General features: G+C 40.8%; 1 protein-coding gene across 1 annotated transcript in view; it reads right to left on the bottom strand.

Moving 5' to 3' along the window:
- Positions 1-9,706, bottom strand: part of Dcc (DCC netrin 1 receptor) — a 1,292,183-nt gene extending 1,282,477 nt beyond the window's left edge. The window contains exon 1 of the mRNA XM_004623665.2: positions 9,482-9,706. Within this exon, the coding sequence (XP_004623722.1) occupies positions 9,482-9,572 (91 nt within the window). The 5' untranslated portion in view covers positions 9,573-9,706. The remainder of the gene's footprint in view (positions 1-9,481) is intronic.
- Positions 9,707-13,800: the final 4,094 nt, after the last annotated feature.

Here is a 13,800-nt window from a genome sequence, read left to right as displayed (position 1 = left end):
TATATGTTTAGAGCGAGTTCATATGGACATAACTAATGGAACCTAGGGAGAAGGACCTTATAAAGGGCAAACACTGTACTTTCCAGTCTGTCCTACTTCGCTTGTATATTTTATTTTATATCAGTGTGTATTCCTGCCTTGCATCTCACTTACTTCCATATGTGCTTGTCATTTTCATTTAAAGATAAGCATCCCCTACAGGGGAGAAATACACAGTAACTTCCCATTTAACTTCTCATAAATGTTATGCAGCTATTATCCTATGTGAAATTCTTGATCTTATTTGATCTTTATAATATCCAAATAATTATGTTAGAAATCTAAAATCTTACCTGAAAGTTAAGCGCATATGTATAAGGAAATCAAATGCATACCCTGACTGTGCCATATGTTAGACAGTATTCTGAGTCTATATTTTGTAAGGCGTGACTTGAGAGATATTACTTAGTAGAGCAATTTGAGGTCCTCAATTACCAGAAAGATAAATGAAGTATAAAAATAAATGTGATTAAGCTCCAGGAGAGGTATCAGGAAAGATGAAATGAACTAAATATAGTTTGGTTAAGTGAAGACTTGAGAGGGAGGCAAAAATGATGGATAGCTAGAATGAGCCAACATGTTTTAGCACAGAAGAGGCAGTGTCACTAAAAAGGGGAAACAGAAACCGGGAGCCAAGTGGCATGCTTGTAAGGAAGAGAATTCAGGACAGAACTATCTAAGATGAATTATAAAGTAAATTTTACCATCGACAACTGATATGTGACTGAAAAATTTCCGAAGAGAAACAGTCAACAAACCATCCCTAGTGATACCTCAATCCAGAGAGAGAAAATAACTAGAAATGGTCCTGCAGGGAACAGCTCTGCCCAGACATTAGACATGAAAGGGAAAGCTCTGCAGATTTTCTCTCTAATTTGTATTCTTCCGAGATCCCACGAGGCTGAGAAAAGATGTGGGAACAATGGATGGAGGACTCTGAGCACGCAGTTTACTTAGATGCCACAGCCTTGGCTCACATCTCTAATGAGTTGGCGCAGAAGGCAGCATGCCAGAGAGGCCACTTTGAGCACATCTAGTGCTTTGTATCATCCTGGGACCTTTGTTAGCCTGCCCCATGGGAGTAGGTGAAACAATTAGGAACCCAAACAAAACTTGACAGTCAGGGGTGCGCATGTGCAAGCACAGGTGTTTGTTTCAAACCCCTAGTCACAAACATCATAGATGCAGCAATGCTACTGAATCTACATATTTCATTGTTTTCACAACACACCCACGGTCAAATGGTCAGATGAGGACTTTTAAGTTAGTTTGATGTCTGTCATTATCACTCTGTGATTAAATCCTCTTCTGATTCCATCATATTCACAGAATTCATAATATGCCTCAAATTAAGCCTGGCTCCCTGGCTTCCCTAAATTTACTTCCCTAAAAGACAGCTTGTACACAGGGCCATAACAAATAGAATGAGGCAGCACACTGACAAGGGAGGGGTTGCTCTGCATAATCAGTTATCTTACAATGCATAAGGATCTCTTTGCCAGACCCAAATTAATGGGCATTTTTGGAAGGTCTTTAACTGAGCTAATGTAAATGTTATACAGAATCGGGCAACAACTTCTTAAAAGTTAGACTAGTGATGATCTAGCCACGCCTTTTGGCAAAAGGTGGCTTATTAGCCATCATGAATACTTATGTCTAAAAGCAACTCGATGCTCAACTGGAGAATCGAAATCACAGAATTATCTTGCTGAAATCACAAGTGGCCAACAAATTTATGGGGAAAAAATGTTCAATTTTATTAGCAATCAGGGAAATGCAAATTAAGCCCATAATGAGATGTTAATTCACATTCACCAGATGAAGGCAAATTAAGCAAATGAAAATACCAAGTGCTGGAGATATGAAAAAAAAAGGGACTTTCATGTGTTCCTAGTGTTTGTTTTGTTTTGCCAGCTACTGTGGACTGAACCTAGCACCTTCAATCTGAGTGCATTCACAGTCCATTTTGTTTTATTTATTTATCTTTCTTTTTTTTTTATTTTTCAAGTTTGAGACATGGCCTCATAAAGTTGCCCAGCCTGTTTTGGTGGATATTTGAATAGATGTGACACATCATTGCCATCTGAAAGTGAAAACCTCTTTTCCATGAGTTGGCAATTTCAGTTCTAGGTATGCATGGGGACAAATTTTTATTGGGGAACATGTTTCAGAATGTTCAAAGCAGAATCAGTGACAGCAGTAAAAGTCTGAGTCTCAAATATCCACTAACAGTAGGTTGGATAAATGGTGGTTATTAATATCAGTGAATATCATACAAGAGTGACTGAAATACAGTCATATACATCCACCTGCATATTAATGAAACTCAACTACTTAATGTTTAGCAAATGCAAATCAAAGTACAATGCACATATTCTATTTCTTTTATTATAGCTAAGAACAAGCAAACCAAAATAGCACATTAAAGATGCATGTATTTTTGCAAATATGGTAACAGAATTCACAATGGAAAATTTAGAAAATAGCTATTGATTACAAGACCATTCATTTCATTATTATTTTATCATGATTGTTAATATTATTATTTATATTGGATACTATGCTTATGTATAGTTTGTAATTGTAACAAATTTAATGTTGAAACTAATAAAATAATTAGGATCAGTCTATTACACATTCTTATTTAACAAAGAAAATATATAGCAGGAAGAACCAATAGTATTTTATTTTTTTATTATAAAGAGCTACAAACCCATTCTTTATAGTGAATTAAGATTCTGTACCTCTATTAAGGGATTTAGTTCTTATTTCCCAAAAAAATTTAGTCTTTATTTCTTAGCAAATCAAAGGTCAAAACAAACACAGGAAAGAATTTCAGCTGAACACAGAAAGTAAACAAAATATATTTTATAAATCCAGGATACAATTCTTAATGAAATGTAATAGCCCATGGCTTGTGATGGAGAAAAAATAGTCCTGTCTGGTGAAATATTTTAGAAATTATCCCTATGATGTCACTTAATATAATAGTGACTTATAATGTACTTGATCTATGAAGAACAGATATATGTTCTCTTTTTTTGTTTTGTTTTGTTTTGTTGTTGTTGGTGGTGGTGGTGTTATCACTTTCCCCATAATGGAGATTGAACTGATAGAGTGGTAACCTACACCCCTATTTCATTTTCTTTTTCCTAATTTTGAGACAGTGTCTAAGTTGCCCAAGTGGCTGGCATTATAGTTATGTTCCATTGTACCTAGCTTACAAATTTCTTAAAGGGCATCAAAGAGAATTTAAAAAATACTGTTTTCTAAAAGAAAAAAAGCAACTACTAAGACAAATGGCTTGACTTAGTAATATTTATATTATCTGCTTAATTTCTTAAGTATTAAAGTGCTGAATTAAGAACTTTGTTGGTACTTGAGAATAAAGTTATACTGAAAAGTCCTCTTGTTAGGTTACAATTCACTAACAAGTTAGTATTTTCACTTGCTCCCAGTCATAAACATTCAATTATTTCAGCGAATGTTTTTCCTAGATACTTAAGAGTAGACTTCTAGCAACAATCAGTATTTAATATATAAGAGAAGAATAATGAAGAAATCACCAAATTACAATGGATGCCTATTAAGTTTCATCATCACAAGAGGTCAAAAGGGCCTTCTGTCTTGGAAACTGTAAAATGTCAAAGTAAGCAAGAATTAACCAAATTCGAATTTGTAAGTTAAGCTAATCAAAAAAGTGAGAAATAGAAATAAACACTAGACTCCAGGAATTTAGCAGACTAGAGGAACTCCCACTCAGGTCAGACTCTAACAATAGACTTGAAAAGTATAATTAATACATATAGTATGATTTCTGTGTTTCCTGGTTGGACTTTCTCCAAAGAAATGAAATCTGCGAATGATATGGTTGTTTGGTGCTACACGTACAAAGCAATGTGTGTTAGCCTGAAAGGAGGCATATTCAGCCACAGGCATTATTACATATTTCTGAGCCAGATCAGTGACCAAAGTTTAGGCATTGCAACTATGAAAGAAAATGTTTTCATTGAATAGCTGAGTTGAAAGTGCTTTATAAACCTCAGGCTAAATTTGTCAAAGAACTTTAGAGCAGTGGAGTAATTTTGATCATCAATCAGCCAACCTGCACTCTTTTGCATCATTACAGTGTTAAACCTGAGAAATAGAAGGTAAAGAATCAACATGCTCATGCGGGAAAAGCAACAGTGTGATATTAAATTGTGCTGCAATTTACCTGAGTGCTGCAATTATGAAGGTGTATACTAATTTACTTTTTTTTTTGCTATTACACACTTGGCATATGTAACATGTAATTTTTATCTTGCACGTTTTTATTGGCCTACAACAAAGGTAAACTAGATTGTTATCCTTTCTTCCTGACAAATTTACCTTTGGCTTGAGCTTTTGTTTTAAAGGAAAACATCATAAATGCAATGGGTCTCTGCCATGCCATGCATATTTTAATAACACTAAGAAATATTCTGATTTTTATAAAATAGTAACTATGAAGAAATTTTAAATTCCATTTATACAACCTGGTAGTGCCTTTGTGGACAAACAATATGCCTAGGTTGACATAAACTGTGATTCTGTAGAAGTGGCTCCTGTTACTTCTTAACGCTCATGAGTGTCAGAAATTTAGTAATATTGGCCGGGAGGTTACAGACAGGGTAGAGTCCTCTAGAGTAACAGTACCAGTTAACTATTTTTACCATGCAATATAACTCTCTGCTAAAAGAAACACTCATGAAATTTAAAACTTTATTTTTAAGGTAAATGTCTATAACCTTGCAAAGTGTAATATAGCATGTTATACTTTGTCCTAGAATGGGGAACGTAGTTTCTCAGTGAGAAAGATTTCCCTGGCTAAATCAAGAGGGCTGTATTTATATTCTACAGCTTAGAGTGGAGAGGTAAGATTCTTCAGAGACAGACTAGCAAGAAGCCAGCAGCCTATAGGAAGCTGTCAAACAACTCGTTGGGCACTGGGTTCATATTTAATTCAGTGTATCTCAATGGTCAGTTAGGGAGATCCCAAGCCAAGATTGATTAAAGTATAACTGTTGGGACAACTCATGAAGTGGTGTACAATATTATGAGATAGGGAGAGAGAAGACAAAAAGGAAGATGCCACATTGACTTGAATTGTTAATGTGTATAATATCATTTCACTTAAAGGATTACAGTATCTTTCCAGAACTGAGTGAATTTTATCGTTAGTTAATTAATCAAGCAATCTTTGGAGCATTTATGTAATTATTCTTTTTACTCAAGCAAAACTAAGGTTTCTAGAAATTTATGTGTTCATCTGAGAGATGATCACTGGATATAAATTAATCCACAAAAATTTATCATTTGAGCTGGTAGTTTGTATAACAAGTATCAAACAGAGCATCAGCGTGAGTTTCCCATGTCCTTGCAGACCAGGTATTTGGAAACTGGAGAAAGCTATATGTAGGTCAGAAAAACCTATTTAGTATATTAGAATCACACATGTTCTTACATAATTATGCTACTGTAAATCATCCCATTGCTACACGTTGGGAGAGAAGGAATGGAAAAATGAAAATTTCTATTCTTTGTATGTATATGTTGGTGTTTTAGCTTAAGAAAATGAGGAAAGATAACTGCATTATTTTTAATACAGTTCTCCTCACTGGTAGAACCACGAGGAAAAAATCATATACAAAATTTAGGATAGCAAATTCGTGAAGGAAATAAAACATGATTTTAGGGCACAATATCTCATTGAAAGAAATGATAAACATTGCCTTTAAACATGAGCATCAAGTGAAAATTAAAAAAAAAGTGTTGGTGAGAAAATTGAGGTTTAAATAAGAGTAAGTTTCCAAAGGACAGTAAACATGCTGGATTACATGACCCTACTGTGTGCAACTCAGAACATTCCAGGAGTAAATCACATATATTTGAAGAATTTCTGACTATAGGACCTACTAACCAGAAAATGTTAGGAAAGGAATAGTTTTCCTCCTCTCAGAAATGCCTTTGAGGTAATGAGTGTTGGGATTCCCTTAAAAGATGTAACATCATTCCTTCCATCCCTAGAAATAAGTAAAAATAGTATCCCCTCTCCTCAAATAATTCATCTTCCCAAATCTCTCACCAACTTTCCTACTGGCTTAGAAACCCATCCTGCACAAAGATCCTGTGCTGCAGAAGCAAGCTTCAGAAAAGCTCCATTCAGGAACTTACAGGGGATTAAAGCTGTTCCTCCTCCATGAAAACAATCAGTTTGCGGAGAGGTTAACTTGCCAATGAATGAATCTAAGTCACACTCACCGAGAAGTTATAAATCTTTCTCTAGGAAAAAAAATACCTATCAGCAGCTCATGCCAGCCTAGCTTTTAAGAACATTAAAGCAAATGCACTAGGCCCTAATATATTCACATATAACACATGTGGTGGCCGTTTCACATGCTTCATAACTCAGAGGGCAGCTGCTGCTGTGTGAGAAATGGATACTGTGACAGGTCACCATGATTTATACTGCAGCACTCACAGAGGAGTGGATGGTCTGTCTGCCCAGGTGCTCTCAGGTCCTGCCACATGCTCTGTCCACTCAACAGCAAACCCAGATGGGGGATCTGACCCACTTTGGTAGGGGGGGATGAAAAGAGGTGGTTAGGACAAGCAGCAAGCCTCCATTACCATGGCCAGGCTACATAAACTCTCACTGATACTTTAAAGAGAAGGAAATCAGAGTACATATGAATAATTAATTAATGGTATACTTCCTATTTCACTTATTAACATCTAAAATTCTCATCTCACTGAGAGAATCAGAGATACTGCTTAACATCTCTGCCCATGGCTCATGCCAATTATAGTAGATGGCATATTAGCAGAGCCAGCTAAAGGCCATGGTCCTCCTCCCTCAGCATCAAGTCCTCACCCTATGTAGACAATGACCAGAGGTGTCCTTTGTTGTGTCACAACAAGCTCATATAAATCCACAGCAGCATCACACTATCTAGAAACCAGGAAAGAGCTTAGGGCTATTGTGCTTGCCTCCACAATCCTTTCTTACCAATCAACAAAGTCTTTAAAACCTTCTGTTGAATGGACTTTACTGCCTGTAAACTAGACATTTGGCCTTAGTAAGGGCACCTCCTACTGGTCCTTTCTTAGAGTAAACTACATATTTTCTTTACCAATTCCCTGCCATGTTCCTGAAGAGGAAATTGCTACTAAGATTTTTTAAAATAGAAGGAAAGAAAGAAAGAAGCAATCTGAATTAGCAATATATTAAAAATGCACCACCTACTTTCTTAAGATCCAATGCAAACTGCGTCACAATTTGTTTGGAAATATCAGAAAAGAATTTAGAAGTGCAGAGAAGTTTAATGATAAAGACGCATAAGCCTAGGCAGGAGCATATCACTTGTGTATGTACGCTGGGTCTGCTTTTTCAAGCACAGATTTGTCTATGAACAGCAAAACTTAAGACGAAATTAGAACATAGTATCAATAAGTGGTCTTAACTCTGGACATTTAATTTAGATGCTAAGAAAGTGTATATTAAGTCCGCCTCCATTCATTTGCCCCCAACCTTTGCCAGACAAATGTAATGTGGGAAATATTGGCGTGAGTTGCTATCGTTGTCCTTTCTCCTACATCTTATCTAATGTGATATTTTCACCCAGAGCATTTTGGGTCATTTATCGCTGGGGGTTATGCAGACTTTCTACCCAGCAAAGGACGCCCCTTCTGAACTTTCTATCTCCCTGTCGGTCTCCCAAACTATCAGAATGCGCGCAAGTCAGTCCGTGCCACCGAGGGGGGTCCTGCTAACCACATCGTCTAAGCAGATCTCAAGGAAGAAATTTTTTTTAAAAGCTTCTTACTCCTTATAGATAGGATGGGCCCGGTCCCGCCCACCTTAGCGGCAGTAATTGCCCAGGACAAAGATCTGGGAAAGTAGACCAGGGAGGAGGGAACTGGCGGGGGAGGCAGGGAGACCGCGGGCAGCGGAGCGCGGGATACGGTTCGCGCGCACCACTCGCGTGTGCGCGTGCACAGACAGACGACACACACGCACACACCTCTCACGCTCGCTCTCTGCCCTCCGGAACGCAGATGAGGAGAGGAGTCTGCGTGCACGCGCAACATTCCGGCCCGCCTGGGGCCGTGCCAGACGTTGGGAAGCCTAGGGCAGGCCTGGCGCTTGACTGCCCGAATCCCAGGGGGCCGAGAAGAGGCGCAGAGTGCACGAGTGCGAGCGTCCTCAGCCCTTGGCCTTGTAGCACGCAGCAGGGACGGGAAAGCCCGAGTTTAGGACTCCAAGGAGACAGGAGTTGGCCGCTGCGATTTAATTCTAATCCCTGTTAATTTCCAAGGCACAGGTTGGGGGACTCCAACCCAATGCGTAGTCCCTGTTGGCATGGTCTTTTCTTTTGGATTTGGGAGAAGGTCGTTTAGGAAGGGATCTGACTACTCAGCCCCAGGCTTATCTCTCCTTTCCCACCAGGCCTGTCCCTCTACCCCAGTGCCAGTCCCTCTACTAGCGGCAAAGTCCCGCAAAGCCAGGAAACCTTGCAAGGAGTCACTTGCTCCCTCTTTTCTTTTTCTTTCTTTTGGCCATCAAAGCCTCCAGCTCTGTATCCACAGACTGCAGCACTCTGAGAGCAGCCTTCAGATTCCCCTTTCTCCTCCTTTAGCCCCGTCCAACCCCCAAACAGTTTTGCCATTTTTAATTAGAAACTGTGCTTGCCAAGGGCTAAGACCAGAGGGCCGGTTCCCTGGAATAGAAATCATCTGGAGTTTAGAAGAGTCCTGGAGATATTGGAAGACTTAGCTGGTGAACTGCATGCACCATTAGAAAAAATAAAAATCAACACCGCTTCCTCCTGGTGCCAACTCTGCCCTCCGTTGGGCACCATAATCCCCTTTTAGAAGTACCAAAACCTATCTGCTGGCCCCCATCCATTCCTCCATCCGCAAGTCGAGAAAGCGAACCCCAGCAGGAGCATCATTCACATGCAAAAGATTCAGCTCCCCATCCACTACATCCCGCACAGACTCTTTCTAAACCCCTCAGCGTCTTCCTCCGTTTGTTCCTAATCGCCCCAGTTTGCCTCCCCCTTCACAGGTTTCTCAGGCTTTAAGGATTCCAGCCCAATGGCTTTCAACGACGTCCCAGTCACCTGTCCCAGCCTGCCCGCTTTCCGAACTGAAGCAAGTTATCTGCAAAATCAAAGACTCGAGAAGCAATAGATCTCAAAAGAGCGAGAGGGTGCCCCTCCACCCTGCCACCAGCACCTTCGGCCCCCAGGGTAAAAAAGTCTCCCGTCTTTTATTATTCCCGAGGAAACCAGGGACGGGAGAGCGGCGGAATATCGTATTGCCCTCCACAGAAATTGTACTCTTTCCAAATGCAAAGAGAAGGGGAAAGGGATGATGGGGTCGGGGAGCGACGAGAAGAAAGGAAAGAACCTCTTACCGGAGACTTGAAGACGTGCGCTGAGCAGGGAGGCTCCGAAGAGTACAAAAGCCAGCTTGGGTACCCAAACACATCCAAGACTATTCTCCATATTTCTGCCAACACCTTCGGGGCCGGGGGTCCTGGGCAGCGGCGGCACTCACACACATACACTCACACACGCATGCACACATGCACACACACGCACCAAGCCCCTTCGGCTTCCTCCTCCTCCTCCTCCTCGTCCTCCTCCTCCTCGTCCTCTTCCTCCACCTCTCCTGCGCCTCTTCTGGATACGAAGTCTTTTTCCTTGTCCACCGACAGAATCAGTAGAGAAAAGAGGCAGCAAAAAGTTCCATTTGGTCCAAGAGATCCCAAGCCCCAGTAAAACCTTGGAAAACTAACTCAAGGAAAAGGAGAGAGAGAGAGAGAGAGAACGGAAGGCAGCTCTCCGTGGGGTTTGCCAGTCATCAATAAACAGAATAACCAGGAGGGACCAAGAGGAGACGGGAAGCAATCCACTGTCTGTCTTGTGCATTAAAAGGTTGAGGCTGGCTCCATGTCGTCCAATTGGGAAAGTTGAAGAGGAAAATCCGCGCAAGAGCCGGCGATGCTGTTGGGTTTGCTTCCAAGAGCTAGGGGACCGATGGCGGAGGAGGGGGCGAGGGGTGGAGCGCTCTCACTTGTTACTGGGGTGTCCGCCAGCGGTGTGTGAGCCGGGAGTTGGAACCGTACTATCCATTGATCCGGAGAAGTGGAGGGCTGGAAGGGAAAATGTGGAGAACGGAGGGAGACGAACTGGATCAGGCAAGGATTCCACGCAAAGGGGGGTGGGAGCCGAGAGAACGGCTTAGGAAAAAAAGAGAGAGAGAGAGAGAGAGAGAGAGGGAGGGAGGGAGGGAGAGCGGACAGAGGATGCTTCCAGCAGCTGCTTCGCCAGGTCTGCACATCAATGCACAGGGATGCCCTCTGTGGGCCAGGCGTGGGAAGTCACTTTTGTCAACGGAGCCGGAGAACATCCGGAGCGTCCGGAGGTTTTGCAGCTATCATTTTTGACGCTCAACCCTCAGGAAATTGTTTTTATATGACTGTCAAACCTAGGTGAATGTTTAATTGAGGGCAAGTAGAGGATATTTATTTACTTCCTCACCCTCCACATTATTTAAACAATAATTTTTCATTTGGAGAAAAGAGTCACCTAATCCAACTCTCTTCTAGGACAGGTAGGAAAGTAAGACAGACGCTGAACCACTGCTCCGTGGCATCACAGTTAGCGTCCTCACTCGGTCAGACACCGTATTTCATCTGTTAGCTCTTCTTTAGATGAGATTTCATGCTTTATTCAACATAGTACAGCTTTTACTGTGTTCCTGGCACCCTGATGGCTCCCAGGAATCACAGAAAGAAGATTTAGTAGGACTCAGTCTCTGTCTTCGTGGGAATTTTGATCAGCTGGGAGAGACGCACAAATGGATAATGATGAAATAGCAGCCAAAGTGTGATGGCCCATGTAATGAGGAGGTGTGCAAGGAGACGAAGAAAGCTAGTCCCTAGACATGAACTGGGGCACACTACACAGGTGTGCACGTGGGAAACACACACACACACACACACACACGTGGAACAGGGTGTGAATAGCGTTTTTTTTTTCAGGAAATTGTTTCAAACCGAGATTCTTTGCATAGCTTACATGCACAATGGGACCTCAAGTGCCTTTGAAGAGAGATTGTAAGTTTTCCACCTTTTCTCCCTTCAAAGACGCTAGGATAAGGCTCAGAAAACTGCACAGGCCAGTATGTTTTTGCTAAATAAATGAACTTGCCAACAATGAGTTTGACCAGAAAGAGTGATAAATACAAGAATCACTGTTGTAAAAGGTTTGTCTATTGTATATTTAGCTACAGTTTTCTCTCTTTTCTCACAGTATTATATTGTCCATAGATTTTTCTCCCTCCCTATATTTTCCTCTCATTCCATCAAGTTTGCCAGGTTGTGAGTTGATAAAGTATAAATATATACTCAAAAGGGAAGGGAACATGACAGATACACAATAACATCACTACCAGCAAAACTCCATTTCCACTAGAACTGGACAATAGGGTTTCAGGTCTTTAGGCACAGTTGTCCCTTTATGCAAAAAAAAAAAAAATCTAAGTGGGTACTTGTGAACAATAAATAGAAATCTTCTGACTTAGTTTGATGCTGATATTCTTTAGAATGGGATGAAACTCTGTTGACTTCAAAATTTCTCAGCATATTCAGCCTTTCATTAAATAAGGTTGAGATTTCAGGGCTTTGGTCCAGCACTAAGGCTTTTAACTGAGGTCATACATCTTTGTAGAACATCACAGAAGACAAACTTCAGGAAATCCATGAACATTTCAAATATTTAAGAAAGACTTCCTTCTGGGTGCATGTTCTCTTTCATCCTGGGAGGAATCTTTAGCTTTTAGTAGGTGCATAAAATGAGCTGAAGCTTAGCCACTGATGAAATAGTGTGAAGAACCCCTGCTAAGAAAACAAACATGTTGCAATCTTCCTAGAGGAGGCATAAAATTCTCTGATTCCCACATCAGTGATGTTTCCAGCTGTGGGAAGGCAGGAGAAAAAGTGTTCCATATCTATTGTATAAGTCACTTTGAAGGTACCCTATTCAGTGTCACACAATAAGTCTGGTGATCAATTTTCTTTCATTAGACTCCTTGGGTCCTGCAGTTCAGCCTATCAATCCACTGACCAAAATTGTTCTACTAAGGACCATTGACTTCATTTTCTCAAGTTTTCCTACAGCTGACAGCTTGCCCTCTCTTTCCCAATACTCCCTCCTTCATCTTAGATAACTTCAGCTTTACTTTTGAGTCTGTTCTTGAGAACAGATTTAGTATTCTGATTTAAAGCCTAAGGACTTGCACTGGAAAGACCCAATACTTCCTTATCCCTCCTTGCAAAGGTGTTAGGCACACTCACCACTCATGGATCTCATTAGGTGGAAGGGGAAACCAAGAGGAAAGAAATGACGACCACATGAAACAGTTCATCATAACTCATGCTCTTCACAGTCTTTAAGACATTGGGGTTGAGAACTGACCTTTGATGTTTAATCTAGCAATAGAGCATACATGCTTCAGGCAAATTAATCAATCTATTTATTTCTTAAAACCACTTGTTTCAACTTTGGAAGTCTAGAAACTCAATTAAGTTAACTCAACAGTTCTATTTTCTGAGGTTTAAGGGACTTTTCCTTACTGCCCTAGGACGTTGTTCCTTTGTGTCAATTTGAGAAGTTTAGATATGGGATTCAGCAGAGGAACAGTACAGAGACTGTGAATACTACACTCTCTCTAGGGCAGGGGTAGCCTGCTTGGAATATCAGTGAGGAAAAGAGACTTGCTTTCCCCCTTTTGCTCTTGCTGCTTTTGTTGTCTTTTGCCACCTTGAGCTGTTGCTCCTGTGCCACGTCACCCTGCCTTTAAGCCAGCTGACCATGGCCTGAAACCTGCAAAACCTGTAAGCTAATAAACCTTCCCTTCTTTATCTTTAGGTATCAGGTGTTTTATCTCAGGAATGGGAAGAAAGTAACTAAGACAGAATTTCTCAATCACAGCAGAGAAGGGTGGTTGTTGCTGTGACTATACCTGACCTTGTGGTTTAAGAGCTTCTGGAAATGGCTTGTGAGAAGAGTTTCGAAAGGTTCTGAGATGTAGCTTGAAAGAGTAGAACTGGAGCACCTTGTGCTGTTCTGTATGAGTGTGCTGGTCAGAGCACAGAAGATCAGAAAAGCAGTAAAGACCAGGATCCAGAGCTTGCTGTGGTGGAGGGCTGCATTGGCTATTGGGCTCCAGATGATACATGTTATGGGGCAGAAAGCTTGTATGCATTTGGCTCATGTCCAGAGACTTTGCCTGAGACCAAAATTAGGGGCTGCAGACTAACTAACCTGGCAGAAGAAATGGTGAAGCAGTCTAATGTTGAGACTGGTATGGCTGCTGGTGGGAGCTTTTAGACAGATCTATGTTGATAATCAAGAGCAAAGAAATCAGCAGGATGATTTAAATTGTTGTGATTTTGGGCAGAGAAGAAGTTCTAGTAAAGATGTGGACTGAAAAATAGACTGAGAGGTATTAACTGCTGAGAAGGACAGGAGAATATAAAAGGCTGAAGAATGCTAGGCTGAAGCCAGGAAATGCCAATCAAGGTGAAGGGGAAAACTGGAGTTCCTCTGAAGAACCAGCAATCAGTCCTTTCTTTTTTTTTTCTTTTCAAAGTTTTATTGATAAACATATAGCAATGAGACAGTTTCAAATCAAATCGAAAGTACAGTTTCAACAAATAATACACTG

The sequence above is a fragment of the Octodon degus genome, unplaced genomic scaffold (genome assembly GCF_000260255.1).
Source record: "Octodon degus isolate 3935 unplaced genomic scaffold, OctDeg1.0 scaffold00003, whole genome shotgun sequence".
Classification (NCBI taxonomy): Eukaryota; Metazoa; Chordata; class Mammalia; order Rodentia; family Octodontidae; genus Octodon; species Octodon degus.
This window is presented reverse-complemented; position numbering and strand designations above follow the sequence as displayed.